We start from the raw sequence: 19,809 nt of genomic DNA, 5'->3' as shown, positions 1-19,809 counted from the left end.
TTCCGTGCATTTAGTAACATACTCAATTTGACAATAAGGCTTGGTTTAGGAATCTTCCAGAAAACTCTAATTTATAGTAGAGGGTTTAAACAAGTGCTAAATACTATCTCTATGAAAATCAGAATTAATTTCTCTTTACATGTGCATCCCTGAGTTGTACATTATAGGAGCATATTTTGATGACCTGCTTATCCCAAAGGCACCCTACTTACAAGATAATAATGACGAAACTTTCTCACAACAACCTTCACTGAGAAACCCTCACATAGGTGGGTACAGTGTGGCATCTTGACAGACCACCTAAGTGACTCATTTAGTGTGACCTTGAGCATACTGACACTATTCTGCAGTTACATCCAGTGAAAAGAGTTTCCTCGGGCTTTTCCTTCTGCAAGTCCAGGGGTAAAGACTTGTTCTAAATTGCCTGTTACACCGTTTAGCAAAGACTCTTAGGTCAGTATCTGAACACGGATGTAAGGCACGAAAGAATCTGCCTCTGTTAGGAGGCACTTCTCACTCAACTAGTGCTTCAGATCAAAGCAGTGATCCGAGCAAAGCGACCGTGCTAATAATCATTGCCGAAGTGCTTAGTTAATGTTACACTTGGCGTATACATAAGCAAATTCCGAAAAACAAGGAATTTATTCAGCTAACGAGAAGCACTTTGAACTGCGTGACTTCTACGTGCGTGGAGAATCACTCCAGTCCGAAAACAGCCTTGTTAACAGAGTGACATTTCATTTTCCTTCCCTTATCTCAGATTAAATCAGCAAACATGTAGGCTTGTTTAAGGGCAGCAAAACCTTTCTGACAGCAACGCGCTCCACTCTGTTCTTGTAAAACTGTAAGTCCCTTCTCTGCAGCCCGGGGGTTGAAAGCACAACCAGCCCGCTGTGGTCGGGTGGAAATCTAGACCAAGAGTAAATTCTGCTTGGACCTCCCCAAGGTTCTGGTCATGTGATGTCTCCTGCCTTTCTTCTCTCCCCCAGCCTGCTGGGACGCAGCCGCAGCGGTCGGGGTGTGTTATAACCCAAGTTGGATGTGCGTACGTGTAGTTACGGTGTGCTCCGCGGAGATCAGCGCTTCTGAGTAGTTACGGGGATGGAAAAGCGGCCGGGGACGGGTGAAGCGACGCCTGCCAAGTGAGGGCAGCCCCGGGAAGGACACGTGGAGGCTGCAAGCAAGGATGCGCAGTGAATTTCGAGCTAATCCCACAGAGGAATGAGCAGGTAAGCTCGGGCACAGCAGCGACTTCCCGGCGCCGAGGCACCGCGCGTAACTCAAAATGCCTCCTGCCCCATGGCTAGCTCCCTCCCGGAGAGCGCCGCCTGGGGATGTTTTATGGAACGGGGGCACACACCAGGGTGCCGCGACGCTGCCCGGAGCCGGCGCCACTTTCGGGAAGGGCTTCCCCGGGCCTCAGCTCCTCACGCGACGGCGGCTGCTCCCCAGAGCCCCAGCCGCTCCCTTGCACGTGGGAAGGGCCCCGTGGGGGCGGGGACGCTCTCCCCGCCCGGCGCCTCCGCCGACTCCCTGGCGCGGCCCGTCCCATCGGTTCGTCTGCGGGTGGCCGGTCCCGGGCTGGCCCTTCCCCTCACGGCCGGGTGCGGCGGTAGCTGGCGCGGCGCCGCTAACCGCCAACACCTGCGCGGGGGCGGGCGGGGCGGGGCGCTGCACCTACAAGAGGCCGGCCCGCCCCTCGCGGCCTGCAGCCACCAATCAGCGGCCGCCTCTCTACGCCGGTTGCGCAGGCAGCGCTGTTTGCGCAGCGGGTCAGAGTGCTGTCTCCCCCCCGGTCTTCGGGAGCCCGATGTGACCCGCCAGAGAAAATGGCGGCGGCGGCTGGGAATCACACGTCGTCGTCGGGTTTACCCTCGGGCGGCGGCGCGGAGGCGGCCGCCGCCGCCTGCGGGAGCCTGAAGGGCGGCGCGGTCGCGGGCAGCGTTGCTGGGAGCGGCGGGGGGCTCTTGCAGGAGGCGGGCGGCGGCTGCCGAGAGCAGCGCTCCGACTGGAGACGGAAGCAGCTGCGCAAAGTGCGGAGCGTGGAGCTGGACCGGCTGCCGGAGGCGCCCCTCTTCCTCGCTACCGCCCCGGCCGCCGCTTCCTCCTCTTCCTCTTCATCTCCGGAGACCCCCGAGACGCTGCTGCTCCACTACCTGCCCGGGCCGCCGCGCTCCAGCCCCGCCAGCCCGGCTACCTCTCCTAGCCGCTGCGCCGAGCTCCTGGAACTGCTGACGGTGGGGAGCCCGGCGGGGACCGACCCCGCCGCGGAGCGGAGGATGGAGCCGTCCCCTCCCGGGAGGTGAGGGAACACTGGGAGGAACTGAAGCGGTGTGCTGGGCTCGACCCTGAGAGGTGGCGGTGACAGCAGTGGTGGCCCGGCTGTTTGTCGGGGAGAACTCGAGGTGGGCTCCGACGTGCCGTTCCCCGCGGCGGGTCGGCTGCAGATCGGCGGGAGCTGCCTGCGGAGAGCAGGGCTGGGGCTCATGGGCAGTCGGTGCGGTGTTGGGGTGACCGCAGTTGTCAGCGGCGGCGGCTGCGCGGAGCCCGGTAGCCGGAGGAGCGGGTCGGGCTGCGGGGCGTCCGAGCCGCGGGGGGTGGCTTGTGGTTTTGCGGGGGGTGCTTTTGTGTTTGACTCCTGCCGGAGTTCCGAAAGGCTTTGAAGTGTGAGTTGGGGTGGTGGCGGGGCCCGGGCCGGATGTGTCGGCTATTGGGTGTCGGGGCGAGCGCAGCCCGTGAGCTCTGCTGCAGCTCCGCCGTGCGGGGCAGGGAGCCGGCTGTGCTCCTGCCTCTTCGGTGCTCACCGGGCACCTGGCCACTGCCTGCAGCTTTCCAGCGGTTCGCTGCACGAAAGTACGGGTTTGTTTTTTCTGTTATTGTTATTATTGAAGGACGTTTCCGAATTCCTAATTATGATTTGTAGCATCGTGATATTGCAGAACTGATTTCTTTATGAACGGGGGGGCGGGTGGGGGCTAGGGGTGGGGAACAGATCCTTTCATATGTCCACTCATTTCTCCAAGAGAAAGTATTTCTGTGGTGGTTTCCTCTAGAGTATGCATTCCAGTGAATTAATTTAGTGCATTCGTGTTTGTAGCCCCGATTTGCCTTCCATAAGTATTATTTGTTAAGTCCATTTTCTTGAGGTTTTATAGAACTACTTTTATTCTGCCTATTTGACATGTGTAGAAGTATGCAGGATGAAAGCGAAGTCATGTCCGTGGTGAAGCACTTTAAGTACTTCAGAATACTTTCAGCTTTAACGTGCAGTTGATAGGTCTGGCTGATACATGTGTGGGAAGGCACTGCAGTGGGGATGGTGTAATTTTAATGTGAAGTTGACAGATTCATATGGATTTCTTGTATGGTTTTGTATGATGTGTACTACGTAGTTTAAGAACTTAGTATCAACATCCAAGGACCTGTTTTAAAGCTGCCTTATAGTTTGTGTGCCTAATTGTTTAAACTCCTTAACAAATCTAGTTTCAGCTTGGACACATGACTTGTGTATTTTCAGTTGTGCCTTACATCAGGTAAACCTCAAGGATATTTTTTAAAGGTCGACTTATCTTGGGACTACTGTAATAATAACCGTTTTGTAGAATAATGTTCTATTTAAATGAATTCCAAGCAATTTAGATGGATTTGGGTCTATTTTTAGGACAGTATAAAAATACGTAATACAGTGCAGTCATAACAGGTAAGAAATATCTCTGTACTTAGAGGATTAGTGAGAAATCTTGTGGGGGGAGGATAAAGTTTTAATTTTAGTGAATTACTTGTCTTTTTATGACTCTTAGCACTGTCTTTGTCTCTATCAAGTAGGGAAATTATAATGTACTGTATCTCGTATTACAATTGTAACCAGTTTCATGACTTTCAAAGAAAATAAGAATTGGTGTCAGGTTGTGTTTAAAATAAATCGGAGCCTTATGGTGATAGCAAGTGAGAGTTAGGTTTGATATTAGAGGTTCAGGGAGGTCAATGTATGTTGCATTGATGCTAAAACACTTGAGTCTGTCCTTACTAGTCAGTCCCACAGCAGCAGTGACAGAGGAGCTGTGGACTTCTTTACTTTCCCATGGACAGTTTTGCTTACTTTTAAGTACCTGCCTTTGGAGTATGTATACAAGTTAACCTTTCTTCTAAATGTTCTGACATTTTGACTGGGAATGTTAACAACTCATAGAAAATACTAAATGCCAAGTGCTTTTCTGTCTACTATTTTAGTAAGATAATCTACTTTGAATGTATCGTAAGTACAGTTGAAAGTACATGGCGACATTAATAGTCATTGTTCTTCAGAAATATCCTATACATGCTCGTGTAGAGTAGATTCTGTATGTCATGTTACCAGTAAACAGATGTTAGACAAAGTACTACTTTGTCTGGCTCTATCAAGAATTTAAAACATCTCTGCCCTTATTGTGATATTAATTAACTTGCTCTAGCCAAAGGAGGGAGGTTTAATTTTTCTGTAAATGTATTGCACATTAAATTTCTACGTGCAGCTGTTGGCCAGACATTTATTAAGAAGCAAACTGAAGGGGGCATAATCAAAATATATTATGTGGAGGTTTCCTGATCTGTTTTCAAATACAGTATTCATACTTTCCTGTAGCGATCGACTGTTAAAGATACTGTGCTTGCTCTGAAGTCCCCCTACCAGTCTCCCTGGTATTACAGTTACTTTCCTTTTAAACAGATTTTCTGTTTCTGTTTATGCTGGAAGACCTGCATGAGCCTCAAAATGAACCTAAGAAAGGCAACTGACTCTGCTGTTAAGTTCCAAATATAAATATTACCTTTTTTCTTTACTCCCTCAAGCATTCTGCTTGTTACAGCACACAGCAAATACCTTCACTAAAAGCTGTGAAGGTTGTAAACTATCTTTCTGTATCACTGTAAGGAGGAGGTGGTAGTTTTACTAGTAATTGCAGCTTCAACATAAAGTACTTCAGACCTCTTATTCCATGTCTGTAGTGACAGTATGTTGATTTGGTTTATATTAAAAGATTCAAATAGATCAGTTATAATTGTAGTATGATTTCTTGTAACTTGAGGGAAATCCATGAAGGCAAAATGCACCCCCTTCTCTGCAGCCTTAACAAAATTCTTTTAAAACATTCAGACCCTGTAAGTGATACTTACTTGTGTCTGAAATTGGTGTAGGTGACTTTACATCTGTAAATACAGGATTAGTTATACTGCCATGACCATGTTTTTATAAAAAATGAAAAGCAGGAAATGCTGCAGTTGATCTCAGCATACAGTAACTCTGTGGTTTATGTGAAAATTGTTTGAATTTGAAAATGTATATGCTAGATATGGCAGATTTATCACAGTTCTGCTGCAAAACAGTCTTGACAGATATTTATACTGTATTTTCTGCAGTTGCTGTTTGCTACCTGCTAGAGACACCAAAGACACACAGTGAAACAGGAATTTTGACTGTATGGGCAAGCGTACTATTAAAAACTTATCTGTTTTAGCTCTGCTCATCAATTTGTAGCACCTTTGGTGACTTTCAGAGGAGGGCACAAATGCTTTAGAAGAGCATTGGACTGGGCAGTGGAATGGGAACAGAGAGCATGTACAGTGAAAGTACAGTGTAGCCAAGGTTTGGGTGTTGTTTTGTTTTGTGTTTTTTTTGTTATTGCACTGAAATGATGATGACTTTGTGTTTTCTAAAATGCAGCTAGGGTAAAAAATGTAGCTTGGTATTGACCTTTGGTATTCCTAGCTAAGGTAAAATATTTTGTGTTTTAACCAAGTCCATAATGCTACATCTTTTTAACTGGCTGCTTAAATAACCCACCAATTTGTCTGCTGGTTATAGCTGTGAGAGAAAATTCACTTCCCACCTCTTCTATGCTCTGTAGCTTGAGAGTACTTTTGGAGAGGGTCACCCTCTACTGTGTCTGATTTTTATCACTCTTAGTTATTGCAAGTGGTAGGGTTCTGCTTAAATGGTCTGATGTGTTATGGCAGTTTCTTTGTTCCTGTGCAAAGTAAATAGATTGTAACTAACTAATCTGGAGCTTTCTGTCTCATTGGATTTACTGATACTAAAGGTTCAGTCTCCACTGTCAGTCAGTGGAGTCTAAGTACTGCTCAGTGCAATACCTGTGTGCAGACATGCGCAATTTGTGCCTTACCCAAAGGTCAAACATGTAGAGCTTGAGACTAGAAGATCAGTTTTTCCTTCTGTGTGATAGATTTGAGCTTCATGGGGTCTTTCATTATTGCTGATGCACTTATTTTGAAGTTGGAGTAAAGGTGATGGTGCAGCTTTAGAAAAGCTTATCCTGGTGCAAAAGAGAATGAGGCTGGAGTGGAAATAGGCTGCTGGGGGTGGGGTGGAGTGGCTGTGGGAATGCTGCTTTTGGCTTTCACAGGCTTCCAGTATTGGTGAAACTTGGCTTAAGCTTGTTTAAAATAGAAATTATACTTTGGCACGTAGCTGTTCTTTAAACAAACTTGTAAAGCTTGTTTTCAGCAGCAGTGCTGATAAGAGAATGGATCTGGTTTGAGTTTCTAATGCTAATCTCTATGTTCTTGCAGGAATCTCTGCAAAGACCATAAGGTCATCTTATTTTACTTTCTATCTGCTCTCATTTAAAACTCTAAAATTACTGTTTATTCTTTTGCTGAAGGCAAAATGGACAGAAAGGCTTTAAAAGGGCTTCTGTAAGTTGTGCATAGCTGACTAGGAGAAGATGGTTAAGTTGAAAGTTGCTTTCCGTTGCTTCCCTCTCTACTTATCTTTACCCGGAGGCTGAGTGTGTTGCCTGCAGGATGCTTCCAATTTCCTGTCTCACTGTGCTGCAGAACTGGAGAAACCTGGTCAGTGATGAATAGTCTTGGTTATTTTTTGTCTGAGAGACATGTTTGGGGGCTTTTTGTTATTGTTTGTTTATTTCTTAGTTTGGGGGGGGGTGTGTGTGTATCGTTTTTTCTTGGGTTTTGGTTGTTAGCTTTTTTTGGTGGCGGAGTGGCTTGTCTAAGTTTTCTTTTTTGAATCTTGACTGAAAAATGTCCTGAAAAAAGAGCAGTGCTATTTACTTGGTACTTAAGAGCCTTTTGAAATTGGGATTTGTTTACCTTCTGTCTGGAAACGGATGAAGCACTTCTCAAATTTTCCTAATAAAAGCTGATACAGCCATAACTCCCTGTCAGAAAATTGGACACTGCTGAGCAAAATTTATAGTGCTTAGCATCTGATGACTGAAGTTTGAAGGTGTTTGCAAAAAGGGACTTTTTTTAATTTTTTTTTAATGTAAGATGTCATTGAGTATTCCTATTTCTCTGCTGTGAGATTAGGCTGGTAATCAGGTCAGTCTACCTTTGTTTCATACCATCTCCACGTATCGCTTTTGTGTCCCTAAAGCATTAACTATTTACATCATTCATGGAAATATAATGCTGTTTGTTCTCATCTCTGTTATCCTCATATTCTAATTTGTAGTGAAATGGCTGCTAATTTACTTGACAGGTGACTACAAGTCTTTTGTAGTACTTCTCATCAGTAGATTTTTGCACTGCCCTTGATACTGCAGTTCCTTGTAACTTACACAGAGCCACTGTGGAAGGTGGGAGTGCTGGAAAAATGAATGGTGTCTGCTAGAGTACACTGACATCCACCACATCTGACATCTTCTAAGCTCTTTCATCCTTTTCTTGAGCATCCAGTCATCTTGTTTTTGAGCAAACTGTAATTAGTCTTTTCTCAGCTGTCAGCAGTGATGATCAGGTCATTTTGTGAGCTGGTAAGTTAACCCTCAAAGATATGCAACTAGTACTCCTTGTTTCAGCCCATAGATATGCTTTTAATTTCACTAGTTATTTCTCTCAATATCCTCTTAAACCCAGAGGGTTTTTTTTGTATGTCCTGTATGACTATTGTGCTTGTATCTTCAGGATTGTTCTTTTCAGACACTGAAAAGTCTTAGTGTAAATATTTTGGGTGTTGAAGGAAAGAAATAAATCTGTAATTACACCAAATTGAGAAGGTTTGTTTTTTTATTTTTTTTATTTTGTTGTTTTGTTTTTAAATTAATTGTTGCCACCCATTCTACTGCCAATAAATGCCTGCAGGACATTTTCTTAATTTTGTGTTTTCTAAAAGCAGTGATCCAAACCTCAGTGAATAAATAATAGGATTTCCTGATTATGCCCAGGTAATATTTAACTGTTCTGCATCTGGAGAGGCATACAAAATTTGTGGTGAAACTTGTAGTGACCTCCAGTGTGCAGTTCATGTAGAGTTTTTTGAGCTTGTCAGATTAATACACTCTAGCAGGCAAGTGTTTGTTTATTGTTGTGGTTAAGACAACATTCTAATTGCTTTGGATTATGACAGTACCTAAATTTCTGGTTGCTGAATCTGTACTTCGAAAATTCATGTGAGTCAGTGGGTTTTCTCAGTTTGTCAATTTATGTTGGTTTTTTTCCTAAGTTCTTCCATACTTTTAGACCATGGAGCTGCTAGGTATGATAATATTCTGTTTGATTTTTTCTCTTGTTGCAAGTTTTAACTTTATCACCATCTATGTAATCAGTATCTTAAATGTTCCCATAAAATACATCTGAAATAAGTTTATTTCACTAAATACTTCTGCAGATGTCTAGCTTATGACTAAAGACTTGTTTGCTTAATATATGAAAATATTGCAGTTATCACTAGCATTGAGGCTCACCGAAGTAGTGATAATGTGTTCTTAAAAATTTTGGAAATGATCTCCCATATTAAAGATATGTATTGCTTACTGATTTTTGTTGGATTATTCCTATAAATAAAACACAGGTGGTGGCTCTTACAGTTGTGTCAAGTTGTTATGCAGTTCAGACTTGAAATGGAGATGTGAACAGCTGGTTTTTAAAAGGAGTGGAGCTGGATAGTATTTCTCTTAGAACTTTACTAAGATGCAGAAGTTTATTTCTAAAAGTTATTTCAGTAATGCCAGCATATAGTTCCAGAACAGGAACTCTTCTGTAAATATAGGATGGGCATTAATTTCTTGGGTTTTTAACTGTCAGTTGTGCATTTATTCTGTAAGCTCAATATGGTAGGTTTCCTGATCTCTGCAGGCGCATCAGATGCCCCAGCCTGTAGGAAGTGCCTGAGCGCTGCAGTCTGTAATAGGTTCTCCATGGTAAGTGTGAAAACTAGGTTTTCCTTACTGCCCAGCAAACACAGCCTGGTTCTTCATGACCTGCCCAGCAGTGGTGGCTGCTGGCTTCTGGCAAGCTCACTATAAGGAGCAGAATGAACTTTTCCTTTGAATCTCCAAGGTTATGGCCAGGATTTTGTGCTGTGGGATGTCCTGCTCCACACAGCTTTGTTCACTCCTTCTTCTAAGATGTTCCTAAAACCAAGTGTTCCACTTTCTTCCCCTGACAGGAATTTGCAACTACATGTTTCTTATCCCTTGCAGAGTCTCTTCTGAGGAAGAGCTGGGGTACATGAAGAAGGGGACTTAGACATGCATATTGGTCTCTGTATGTTTTAAGCCGATATTACAGGAAGAGGGAAGGAAGGGAGCTCCCGCTCCCTCCGGCCTTGTGTATTAGAAGGCATGAAACAAAACTCCTTAAGCCACACAGACCTCTAGCAGAGAGCAATGCAGATAGTTTTTAGGGTTGTTTTAGAACTGTGGTTTACTGAACTGATACAGAGGTGATTGGGTGACTGATCTATTTGGTTTCTCCCACTGTGAAGAGACATTCAGACTGCCCTTTTTTTTCTTTTTGTGGAAAGAAGGCAGATAATCCCCATCAGGAAGCTGAGTAATAAAATTTTTTGGATTAAACTAAGATGTCTTCCATCTGTTCAAAGTTGTAAGGTGCTTTCATCTAAGAATGTGTTCAGTGTTGTAAACCTGCACATACTGAATCCCTCAGCGAGCAGAGTGAGGAGAAATAGTAATGGCTGTCAAAGTGTTTGGCTTGGGTGGTACAGGGCAATTTAGAGTTGCGCCAGTGGGTTACAGTGGTGTCATGTCTGACCATGGCTTTTTGGATTCTGCTGCAGGTCAGCATGCCTCTGTTCACAGTGGTTACTGTTATCAGTCATTTCAGCTGTGTGGTTGATAGTGAAAGATTCAGGTTTTGGAGACAGCTTTTTCTTTGTGTAGTTACTTTAGAGCCAGGTGGGTCCAAGTGACTCACTTGGGAATGGAAAACTGGGGGAAAGAGTTAGAAAGCAGATCAGTAAAATAAACAAATGTGAACAGTTCCCTTGTACAGGCGGTGCTCATCATTTCAGCCCAGAAGAGTTCTCAAGCCAAGCTTTTTTTCTGTCTGCAAAAGAGATTCTTGGGGTTGTAGACTGCACTCCTAAACTCTGATACAAATTCTCTTCACAGTGGAAGCTGGACTTCCCTTTCTGAAGAGGGGAAAAAAATTGTTGAAAGGGTTTGAGCTGAAAGTTGCCCTGTGAGTTGTCCATGGGAAAGGTCTTGATGACCTTATTCAAATGTTTACTGTCTGTACCTAATACATCAATGGCAGTAACTTTCCTGGGCTGTGGCTCTTGCAATACTCTCTCCTTTTTTTTTTTTTTATATCATTGAAAGTTTGTGTTTCTGTACTCAGGGTATAATTATTCTTGGTCTTGAAATAACATTATTTACATTGAAAACTTTGAAGTATAGATTAGCTCTTTCTAAAGTTATGTGTACTTATGGGAAAAGAGTTACTGTTTCTTCAGTTTTGTCCTTTAAGCATGTGGTTAAGTTCCAGCATGTTCAGGTACAATAGTAAACCATCTCATCCTGGTAAATATGCTGAAGTGTATAATTCACCTTAGTATCTCAGCAGAAAATTAGTATGCTTTACTGTTTGCTTGTTCAGACTTGCTGAGCTGCATGTTTATGGCAGAATTTTACAGTTCTGCCACTAGTGAGGATGCCCTGCAAAATCAAGTAGGGAAGGACAGTTGCTTCAGCATTTTGAAATCAGCTATGTGTGAATTGTGTTCTAGTATTTTAAAACCAACTGCAAAGGGAATATAGGTCCAATGTAGAACCTTGGGAGGCGAGGCTGCAAGGGAGAGCATATCCAGCACTTCTGGCTTCCTTTCAGCCCATAGGGTGGACCACCAAGTTGCTAAAAAGGGGAAGTAGTGGGAAATGTGCCAGCTTCTACCATGTAGACAAAGTTCCATTGGAGCTTCATCAGAATGGGTCTCTGACTTTTTCTGGACTTGCCATTTTTTTTAAAAGGTTTTTTTTTCTAGGCATTAGTTTAGCTGTATGCATAAGTATTTCCACTGTCTTCAAAGTACTCACATGTGCATAAGTAGTTGAGACCTAAATAATCATAAATAGCTGGGACTTAAACAAAAATACAGGTTTTAATCTTGTGAGTGAGCCTCTAATAAACCCCTTATGCAGTGGTGGAGCCTTTTAGGCTTTTTTGGTATCCTTTATAAGCAGTTAATTTCTTGTGTATATCTCATTTGCAGTATTGGTGCCTTAGACTGAGTAGGTGGAACTATTCCAAATTGGTTTTTGTTCAGAATGTGAATCCCAGTTTAGAGGAAAAACAGAACTTGGTTTACCACTATGCTCACCTTGGAGTTGCATGTCATTCGTAGGGCTCTGAGGGAAGCTTCTCTGCTCACCAGCTCTGAAGCCTCTGGCAGCAGGCAGTAGTAGCATAAAACATGTTGCACTCACAATGACTATGTAAATCCTGTGCATCTTCCAGTCTTTGGGGGGGAAAAAAGAAGGATACAGGGTCTGGTAGTGTAGTATGTGTTACAAACTGCAAGACCTCCTGGTTCAAACAGGATCTCCACATATAAATGCATGTTTGAGTTTACATAGATTTAATACTGTTAGGTTGCTTTTGCCTACACCATGATAATAGTGTTTTGGTACCTGCTAATTTGTGAAATATGTAAAAATGATGAGTTTCTGTTGATTCAAAGGATGTAACGGTGAAAATTGGCAAAAATACGGTGTTTTTTTTTTCTCCAATACACCCAGGAACTTTTTAATTATAAATAGCTATACTTAAGGACCCATAAGATTTTCAAAATAATTTGTTTCTTCTGTTACTCCGAAATAATTTATCTTGTTTGTAAGGGGTAGACTAGTGAACAAATTTGCCTTCTCTGGTTGCCACTGGTACAAAACGTACCCTAAGTTTCTGTGATCATAGTACTGCACCGGCCACATGTCTCCCTCATTTACAGTCCACTTTACTTAGTAGGTAAACTGGGTTGGAACAAAGCCAAAAACCACATGGAGGACTGATTTATGCGGTTGCAGCATTTTCAGATCTGAAACATGGTTATCTGCCTAAAAGGTCTGCTGGTTATACTAGTTGGGACCAGCTGTGCTCTGTCTCCCCTCTGTGGGAAGAATGCAGCACATGTTATGGGAGCTGATACCTTAAGGAGGCCAGGCTCTTTAAGTATTCTCAGTTAATCTCTAGGGAAGAAGACACCATTGCCTCTGGATTTCAGAACACTTTCTTGTGCAGCAAATACATTTGTGATTTATTAGAGACACAAAGCAGGCCTGTGGATTTTGCCCTAAAGAAAACTTTAAAACTTTTTTTTTCACTTGAAACCCCAGATAATTAGTACGTAATCATAAATGCAGTCAAAGTTTTCATTGTAGTTATAATTGTGTAAGGTTTTGTCATTTGTCAGTAGAAGTCAGTCTATACAATTTTTCCTCTAGTTTCTTTACAATAACTTTTGGAAAATAAAATATACTATGCAGAACTTGTTCTTCCCTCACCCTTTATTCCCCACCCAAGTTCACTTTAGAGAATCAACATTTCACTTTCTCTTCTGAAGGTCCAGTGTCTGCTTTATTGCATTTCTGAGCCTTATTGTGACAAGGTCTGCCTTTTGATACCTAAAAGGAAATAGGAAATGAGGCAATATGCGTCCTTTCCATGTTCAAATAAATGGCATGTTTTTATAGCTGGGAGGGGATAAAGCTGGCTCTCACAAGGGAAGTGGTTAGTGTAGCTGGTTCTTACCGTGGTGACTTTTGATAAGGATTTGTTGGGTTATTGTATACTTCTTTGCTGTTGCTAAAATAATCTGTAATTACAGGATTTAAAATGTTGGAGTCTTTTAGTTTAACTGTTCCTTCAGAAGCTGCAAATGGGAAGTCAGAATTGAAACCTGCTTATCCATATTGAAGCTGTGTGTAGAAATTTGTGTAGATGCGTGCCTGGCTGGCTAATGCTTAACCCAGACCTATTAAGCAAGTAGATAGGAAGGCTCTCTTTTGAAACTGTTGACCTATCTGCAGTGTTCAAAGAGCTACAGTTTGGGTCCTGTATCTGAATGTTCACCTAGTATTTGTTGCTAGAAATATGACTGAAGCTGACTATGCAAATACCTTTAGTCTTCCAGGGTAGGATTACATGACAGTATGTTCTTCACTGGTCCTGTGCAGTCTGGATTGAAGTTGGCCTTGTTCTAACTCTGTTTCAAAGGTGCGTTTTCCTCTGACATCTCTGTGGACATGGGACTCCAACACCATAGTCATAGGCTGCCTGTCAGTTTAATGTAGCCATTAGTTTAACAGGTGACATTAGTCTTTATCTCCTTTTTTACAGCCAGGTCAGTTCCAGTACACAGTGTAAGATTAACTTGTTGAAAAAGGCATTTCCATAAACAGTCCATTAGTAAGACACAAGGGCGTGACTTGTGTCACACATGGACTTTCCCCCAACTGTAGTTCCACTAGTGTTTCCTGGAAGCTATTCTTTATTTCTGAAACTGTATCACATATATGAGACCATAGTGATTTGGAAAGCACTTACACCCCTGTTTAAACAATTATGACTGCTTTCTCTGTTACTGTCCCATTCTTAAGAGGTTGCTTCTGTGATACAGGTCCCCATGGTAAGAAGTAAAATGAGTCTGAAGTCTTTTATGATCTCAAATGTTTGCTAACTTTTTGAATATTTAATTAAAATTTAATAAGGAGTTTACCTGTGTGTTAGAGAAAAGCTTTTTACTTAGACATTTGTCTTGTAAAGATCTTTCAGAATAGCATTCTTCTCATTGACCTTAAGATCATATTGCAAATGTGTTTCAGTAATATAAGACATCTAAAATGTCTTACAAGTTTCACTACTACTAACATGATCGTGCATTGATTTGACATAAAATTCCTTTTGTAATTTCTCAATATGTGGCAATGCCGTTAAAGTGGAACGCCTTCCAGAATTGTACTATGTGTGGATTTTTTCCATCTGTTTTCATTCTTTGCAAGTACATTGCATAGCAGAGTAGAGAAAATGAAATTTGATTACAAATCTCTAATAATTAGACATATTCTGTGATAGATTTCTTACTGTGTCATGTTAACACAAGTTGTTTGTAACTAAGGGTGAAAGTCCATTCAGAAGAGTTGTAACACAGCAGGGTGGTCACAAATGGGGCTGTACACTAGTTGCAGCTGCCATGCTGGTCAGACTGCTTGGCAGGTCACCTGTTTAACTTGTTGCTGCCTTACCTGCTCATATGCTGAAGCAGAGCTGATGAGTAAAAGCTTTCTTGGTAGAACCTCAGGGAACTACTTCAGATTCAGTTGTTACAGAGGAAGTATCTTTCACCCAAAGGAAATCAGTAACAAGGGGGTTAATTTCCCTTCAAGTTGGTTCAGTGAAACCTTGCAATCTCATTTCCCATAGTTTGAGTATTTCACTACTAGAAATTACTAGGTATTACTTTACTGCTTCAAGTCACAGTCTGAGTTTGTTTCCTATATTTTTTGTTTGTTAAAAACAAAACAAAACTCGCACACAAAAAAAACAACCCAAACAAAAAAAAGAACACTCTGCTTTGAATCACTACTGATTTGCGCATGGATTCAGATTTTAAATCCTGAAGTAGGTGGTGGAAGTGTGGACAACGTGCAACTTACTGAGATTTCATTTACGACTTTCTGGGAAAAAAAAACTATGACACTTATAGAGGAAAGCTTTATAAGGCAGACTTGACAATTTGATATTTCCAAATAAGAAGAAATGAGCTTGAAGAAAATTAACTCTTCATTTAATTTAGAGTAAGACAGTTGCAGCTGCTTGCAAATAAGTCAGTTTAAAAATTGTGCGTTGGTCTAAGTCAGGTACTAGACCACTAGAGTGAGCCACTAATAACTTGCTTCAGAAGAAAGAAAAAAATGCAAAGTCATTCATATGGACACTCTTTTGAGCTGTGCATGTTTAGATTTTTTACAGTGTGAAGATACTTTAACCTAATTGAGTGTACAGAGAATTACAGGAATCAGTTCAAACAGAAATGAATCGTGCTTCATCAAATTAAAAAAAAATCAAAAAAAGGATTAGGTGAGTTGGGCCTCACGTGTATATTAAGTACATGCTGATACTTGAATAGGATCACAAACCAAGCCAAAACTCCTAGCAAGCAACTTCTTCATTTGGTTTTTTGTTTGCGGGGTTTTTTTTTATATCCAGTTGTATTCTTACTCAATGTTGTCTCATTTTCCTCATGATTAGGCTTTTTTCGAAGTAACTCATATTCCTTATTCAGTGTTCTTTAATATTGGACTTCTAAAACACATTCTAAGTCTTCTGTTCCTGCATTCTAGGTTTATATAGAACTTCCATCTGAATGTTCATACAAAAAAAACAAACCAAGTTACACAAATTTTGATTACATTCGAATAAATAGTTCGGAATTTCTCTTGCTAGTGCTTGCTTTATGTTTTCTGGAGATGAATGCATTTTCTGTTTGCTTTACTGTGCCCTCTTTGATTAGAATTGCTTGTGCAGAAAGTGAATGTTGGGTTTTAAGTACAGCTGAAATGTGGAATTAGGTACTTAATTTTTTTTTTGAAAACCAGATTACTCCTATGGATACTTCCATATGAATTAGGAAGCTTTTGTAATGTGAAGGCAGGGAGGAGAACCATCCAGAACAGCAGTCACTGGTAACCTTTCACCTTCAGAAATGTGCTGCTGTTGTTTTTCTGAAGCCAGCAATGGGAACAAATTAGCAGAAGAGTATGTTAGCCAGTTTGCTCAAGTGATGTGGTTTATTCTGACTTTTCTTAGGATTGAGTGCACATATTATGCAATGCTATTTGCATTATTAATTTGAAGTTGGAAGCTGTTAAGAGTCGTCTAAGTATAATGCCAGAATTTTACTTTTCTTTTGCTTGAGGTGCTTTTTTAAGTGTTTTTGAAGAGACACTGGTTTGGCCTTTGTCCACCAGTTTGAAAACCAATAAGATTTTTTTTAAGGTTGTTATTCTAATGGACCAGAATTATTTGTTGCATGAAGAAATTTTCTGTTTGAACAGAAATGCAAGATCCGGTCAATGTTTGTATAACCTTCCCTTAGACCACTGCTAGAAAATTTACTGGAAAAGCTCCAGAAACCAGATTAATATACACTTGAAAGCACAGATTCACTTAGTCCCTTTCTTATTTTAGGACATCATGGTGATCAAAACTACAGTAAAATCTTCAGGAGAAACTAGTAATAGATGGAAGAAAAAAATGCATCAGGAATATATGCATTTGTTTCAGAAATTTCTGTTAAAACTACAGTGCAGAAATACGGGCCCTTTGGACCTGTTGGAAGATAAAATGGTTTCCCAGCCAGCCTCCAAAGTTGTAGTTTGTGTTGGTAGGGATTTGTGTCTGGCAGTGGGATGTGGGAAGAAAAGAGACAGGTCTTGGCATTACTAAAACTCTGGAGCTGGTTCAGCATTGTTATTTATGGCCAGTTCTGGGTTTGCTTTTGTTGTACATGTATATTTCAAGTATTTTCCATTTGTTGTTCTTTACTGTGCTAAACAGTACGATCAAAGTTAAGGAAAAAATATTTCTGTAGTTAGGTTCTGTACTAGAACCTAGATCTTGGGAAGTGGGTTTCTGATTTTGGAATGAATGCTAATTTAAATAAAGATGGTTTTGTAGATGCAAAACCATGTAGATGGCTTTCGAACATAACATTAAAAAAATAAAGCACATTCTTCCTTAATTATACCGATGTCTAGGTGAAATGCTGTTGTTTAAAACCCTTTAAATTTATGTAATATTTTTGAAATGTGTCTACTACCAAGTCAGTCTTGCACTTTTAGTATTTTGGGGATGGTTTCTTAAAGTTTTAAAATTGGAGAAATTGTATAATTATGCAGTTTGCTTTCATCAGAGATACAAAAAGCCTAACCTCCAGTGTAAAATTTTCTATCAGATAAACATTTACATTGTGTCTCATGCATGAGTTAGAAAGGTGTCCTAGATACACGGGGATAAAATCACACACAGTATTTGCTATGAAGTAAGAAGTCTGGAAGCCACTTCTAAAGAATAGAGGTTAAAAAAATAAAAAAAAGTGGGAAACAAATATAAAAACTCCAGGTAACTAAATTGCTTCACACATTGATCAGATTTTTTGTTGGCAATGCATTAGTGTATGGGCTACTTTACATGCTCAGCTTTATTCTCAGTAAGAACATTGCTTTTAAGCTAATACTGTTACATAGATGTGAACACCTCTTTTTGCTTATTGTGCCCTGGTCTGAAGGGAATATGGTATGCTGTTGTATGGATAAGAGATACCCATGTCCTATGGATGTGTAGGTAGTTTACTCTTTAACGCACTGTGAAATTGGAGCTGGTAAATTGCAAATGGAACAGCCAGCTGCTACTTGCCTAGTAACATCTCTGAAATTAGCTAATGGGTTTTTTTTTTGCTGTACTGCTTCCAACTAGATGTATTATATGTGCATGACACAAGATTTCTTTTCCTGTAAAGACAATAATTTTGTAAGAGAAATATTTGCATTTTGTGAACTGTAAAGTGACTCTTCTTAAAGGCAGATCTGAGTTTGTTGCTCCTGATGAACTTTTAAAAATACTGCTGTAAAAGCCAGCTGAGATAAATTGCAGGTGGCAAGTGTCTTGTACTTTTTTAGCTTAACTCATGCAGATGAATCTTTAGTGGATGGTGACTTTGCTGTGGATGGAGTTACATGAAGTAACTAACCAAATGGTTACTGTATAGAATGGGCCCAGCGAGTGCATTCTGCAGTGCAAGGAAACAAAGTCCTGATCTCCCCTGAAATGCTTCCTGTTGTGTTCTTAACAGCTCTGTGGCAGTAAATTGTTTATTACTTAAAACAAGTAGTCTGAGGAGAAGCTGAATTGTGACAGATTGTATAGTGTAGTGAAGTTCAGTTCTATGCTGATCATATCCAGTTTATTTAAGTATTATATATTCTAAATTGAGTCAGCACAGTACTGTGCTGTTCATAACAATTCACTGCAAAAATCATGTAAGACTGTCACATGCGTTTCCCTTTTTATAATTGTTGAAACACTGTATTTCTATGTTGTCCATCCATTCTGGCTCTTTGGGTGTAATGATCCATCAGAAAAGAATCATGTTGTGAAACATGCTGGGATGTTAGAACAGTACTTGAAAATTCTGTTTTCCAGATTTCTGGCTCCCGTTAACTGAGTTTCACAGATTTTTTTTGTGTGTGTGTATGTGTGATACACTAGGAAAGACAAGGGTTTTTCTTAGCCAGATAAAAGAACCTGAAAGCATGCAGCTAACTTCTGCAAAATACCTTTTCATTCTCCACTTCCACAAGGGAAGGAGAACTTACGAAGCTGCCTTTAACTTCTGTTAGTAACTATCTTTGTCTTCATGCTGTTTGTGTTACAGCGAATGTAATTTGAAATTCCTGTCTTTTTGTATTTATGTTTCAGAGAGAGCATGAGACTGTGTTTCTTTCTGAATGTCTGCTCTTGTTCTGTCTAGGCCTTGGGAAGAGATTGCCTATTTTTGTTGATGCCTTGAGGAATTTGAGGATTTTTTGTTTTGTTTATCTTTAATTCTGCTGTCCGCTTTCCTTCATGGTGTGTTAATAAAACACTATCAGCATTGAGGTACGATAATCTCTTCATGTCTGTCTGTTAAATGTCGAAAAAGGGACAGTCATTTTGATAGCTTTGCAAAGCAGGAAATTGCAGACTTCTTACACTTTGTCAGAAACTTCAATGCCTAGAGCAGGAAGAACTGCTGAGATCCATAAGAACATGTTCCAAGATACAGTGTTTCTGTTTTAGCTTCACTGTTTGTGAGGAAATATTTGACTGAACACTTTTTTCTTTTTCTTAATAGTTTGTAGTAATTGATAATTATCTTTGTATTTGTTTAGGTATGACTTGCAAGTCATTTTTCAACAAGCCAAGGTGTGTTTGGACCTTACTTCTAAGAATTCATTGCTAGTTTAGATACCTCGGGGAAAGCCTTCATGAAATGGAATTTTTCTGCCTTCATCTCTTCTGGGCTGTATGTATGTGATAACACTGACAAATCTATTTGTTGAATGTCTGGTTGCATGGCCAGCTTCTTTCAGAGGTTTAACATAAACTGTAGTTGTACAGTTTCTCCTTGTTCCCTCCCCCACATGTCATGTAGGTCATTTGGGATTTTCCATTTGCCAGTTTGATTTGAGTGAAGCTTACTGAGTACATCAAGCATTTTGTGGCAATATCAGATGTCCTAATCTTAAGTACTATTTCTCTTCCTCCTCATCCATCTTTTCCCAAAGGGGGGAGAAGTGTTAAGGAAAGCTAAGATAGATTACATATACTGCTAGGAAATGCTGTCTGTGTAACTCATGGTAATATATATTGGAGTCTGTTGTTCTTTGCATTGGGAGAATTATTTGGGGTTTGTAGTTTAAATGCAGTTGTATGTAGTGCATTTCTTGTGTAAGATTTTTCTAAATATTTAAACAGTGGGATTTCTTGAGTATTCTTGTGTATTAATGACATGTAATT

The 19,809-nt window shown here is 40.8% G+C and overlaps 1 protein-coding gene across 3 annotated transcripts in view; it reads left to right on the top strand.

Moving 5' to 3' along the window:
* Window positions 1-201: 201 nt before the first annotated feature.
* The window catches only part of MAP3K1 (mitogen-activated protein kinase kinase kinase 1), a 57,059-nt gene continuing 37,451 nt past the window's right edge, over window positions 202-19,809 (top strand). Inside the window, exons 1-2 of one of the 3 annotated variants that reach the window (XM_061469348.1) lie at window positions 202-844; window positions 990-1,229. In XM_061469348.1, the coding sequence (XP_061325332.1) occupies window positions 1,222-1,229 (8 nt within the window). In that variant the 5' untranslated portion in view covers window positions 202-844; window positions 990-1,221. Of the gene's footprint in view, window positions 1,230-1,750; window positions 2,303-19,809 lie in introns of those variants that run through there. The other 2 variants (XM_061469347.1, XM_061469346.1) reach the window with 2 other exon arrangements.

This window comes from Pezoporus flaviventris, unplaced genomic scaffold (genome assembly GCF_033815535.1).
Source record: "Pezoporus flaviventris isolate CSIRO_AGI_PZ_B2104156 unplaced genomic scaffold, CSIRO_AGI_Pfla_v1 ptg000057l, whole genome shotgun sequence".
Taxonomy (NCBI): Eukaryota; Metazoa; Chordata; class Aves; order Psittaciformes; family Psittacidae; genus Pezoporus; species Pezoporus flaviventris.
The sequence above is the reverse complement of the archived record's forward strand: the minus strand, read 5'-3'. Positions and strand labels throughout refer to the sequence as shown.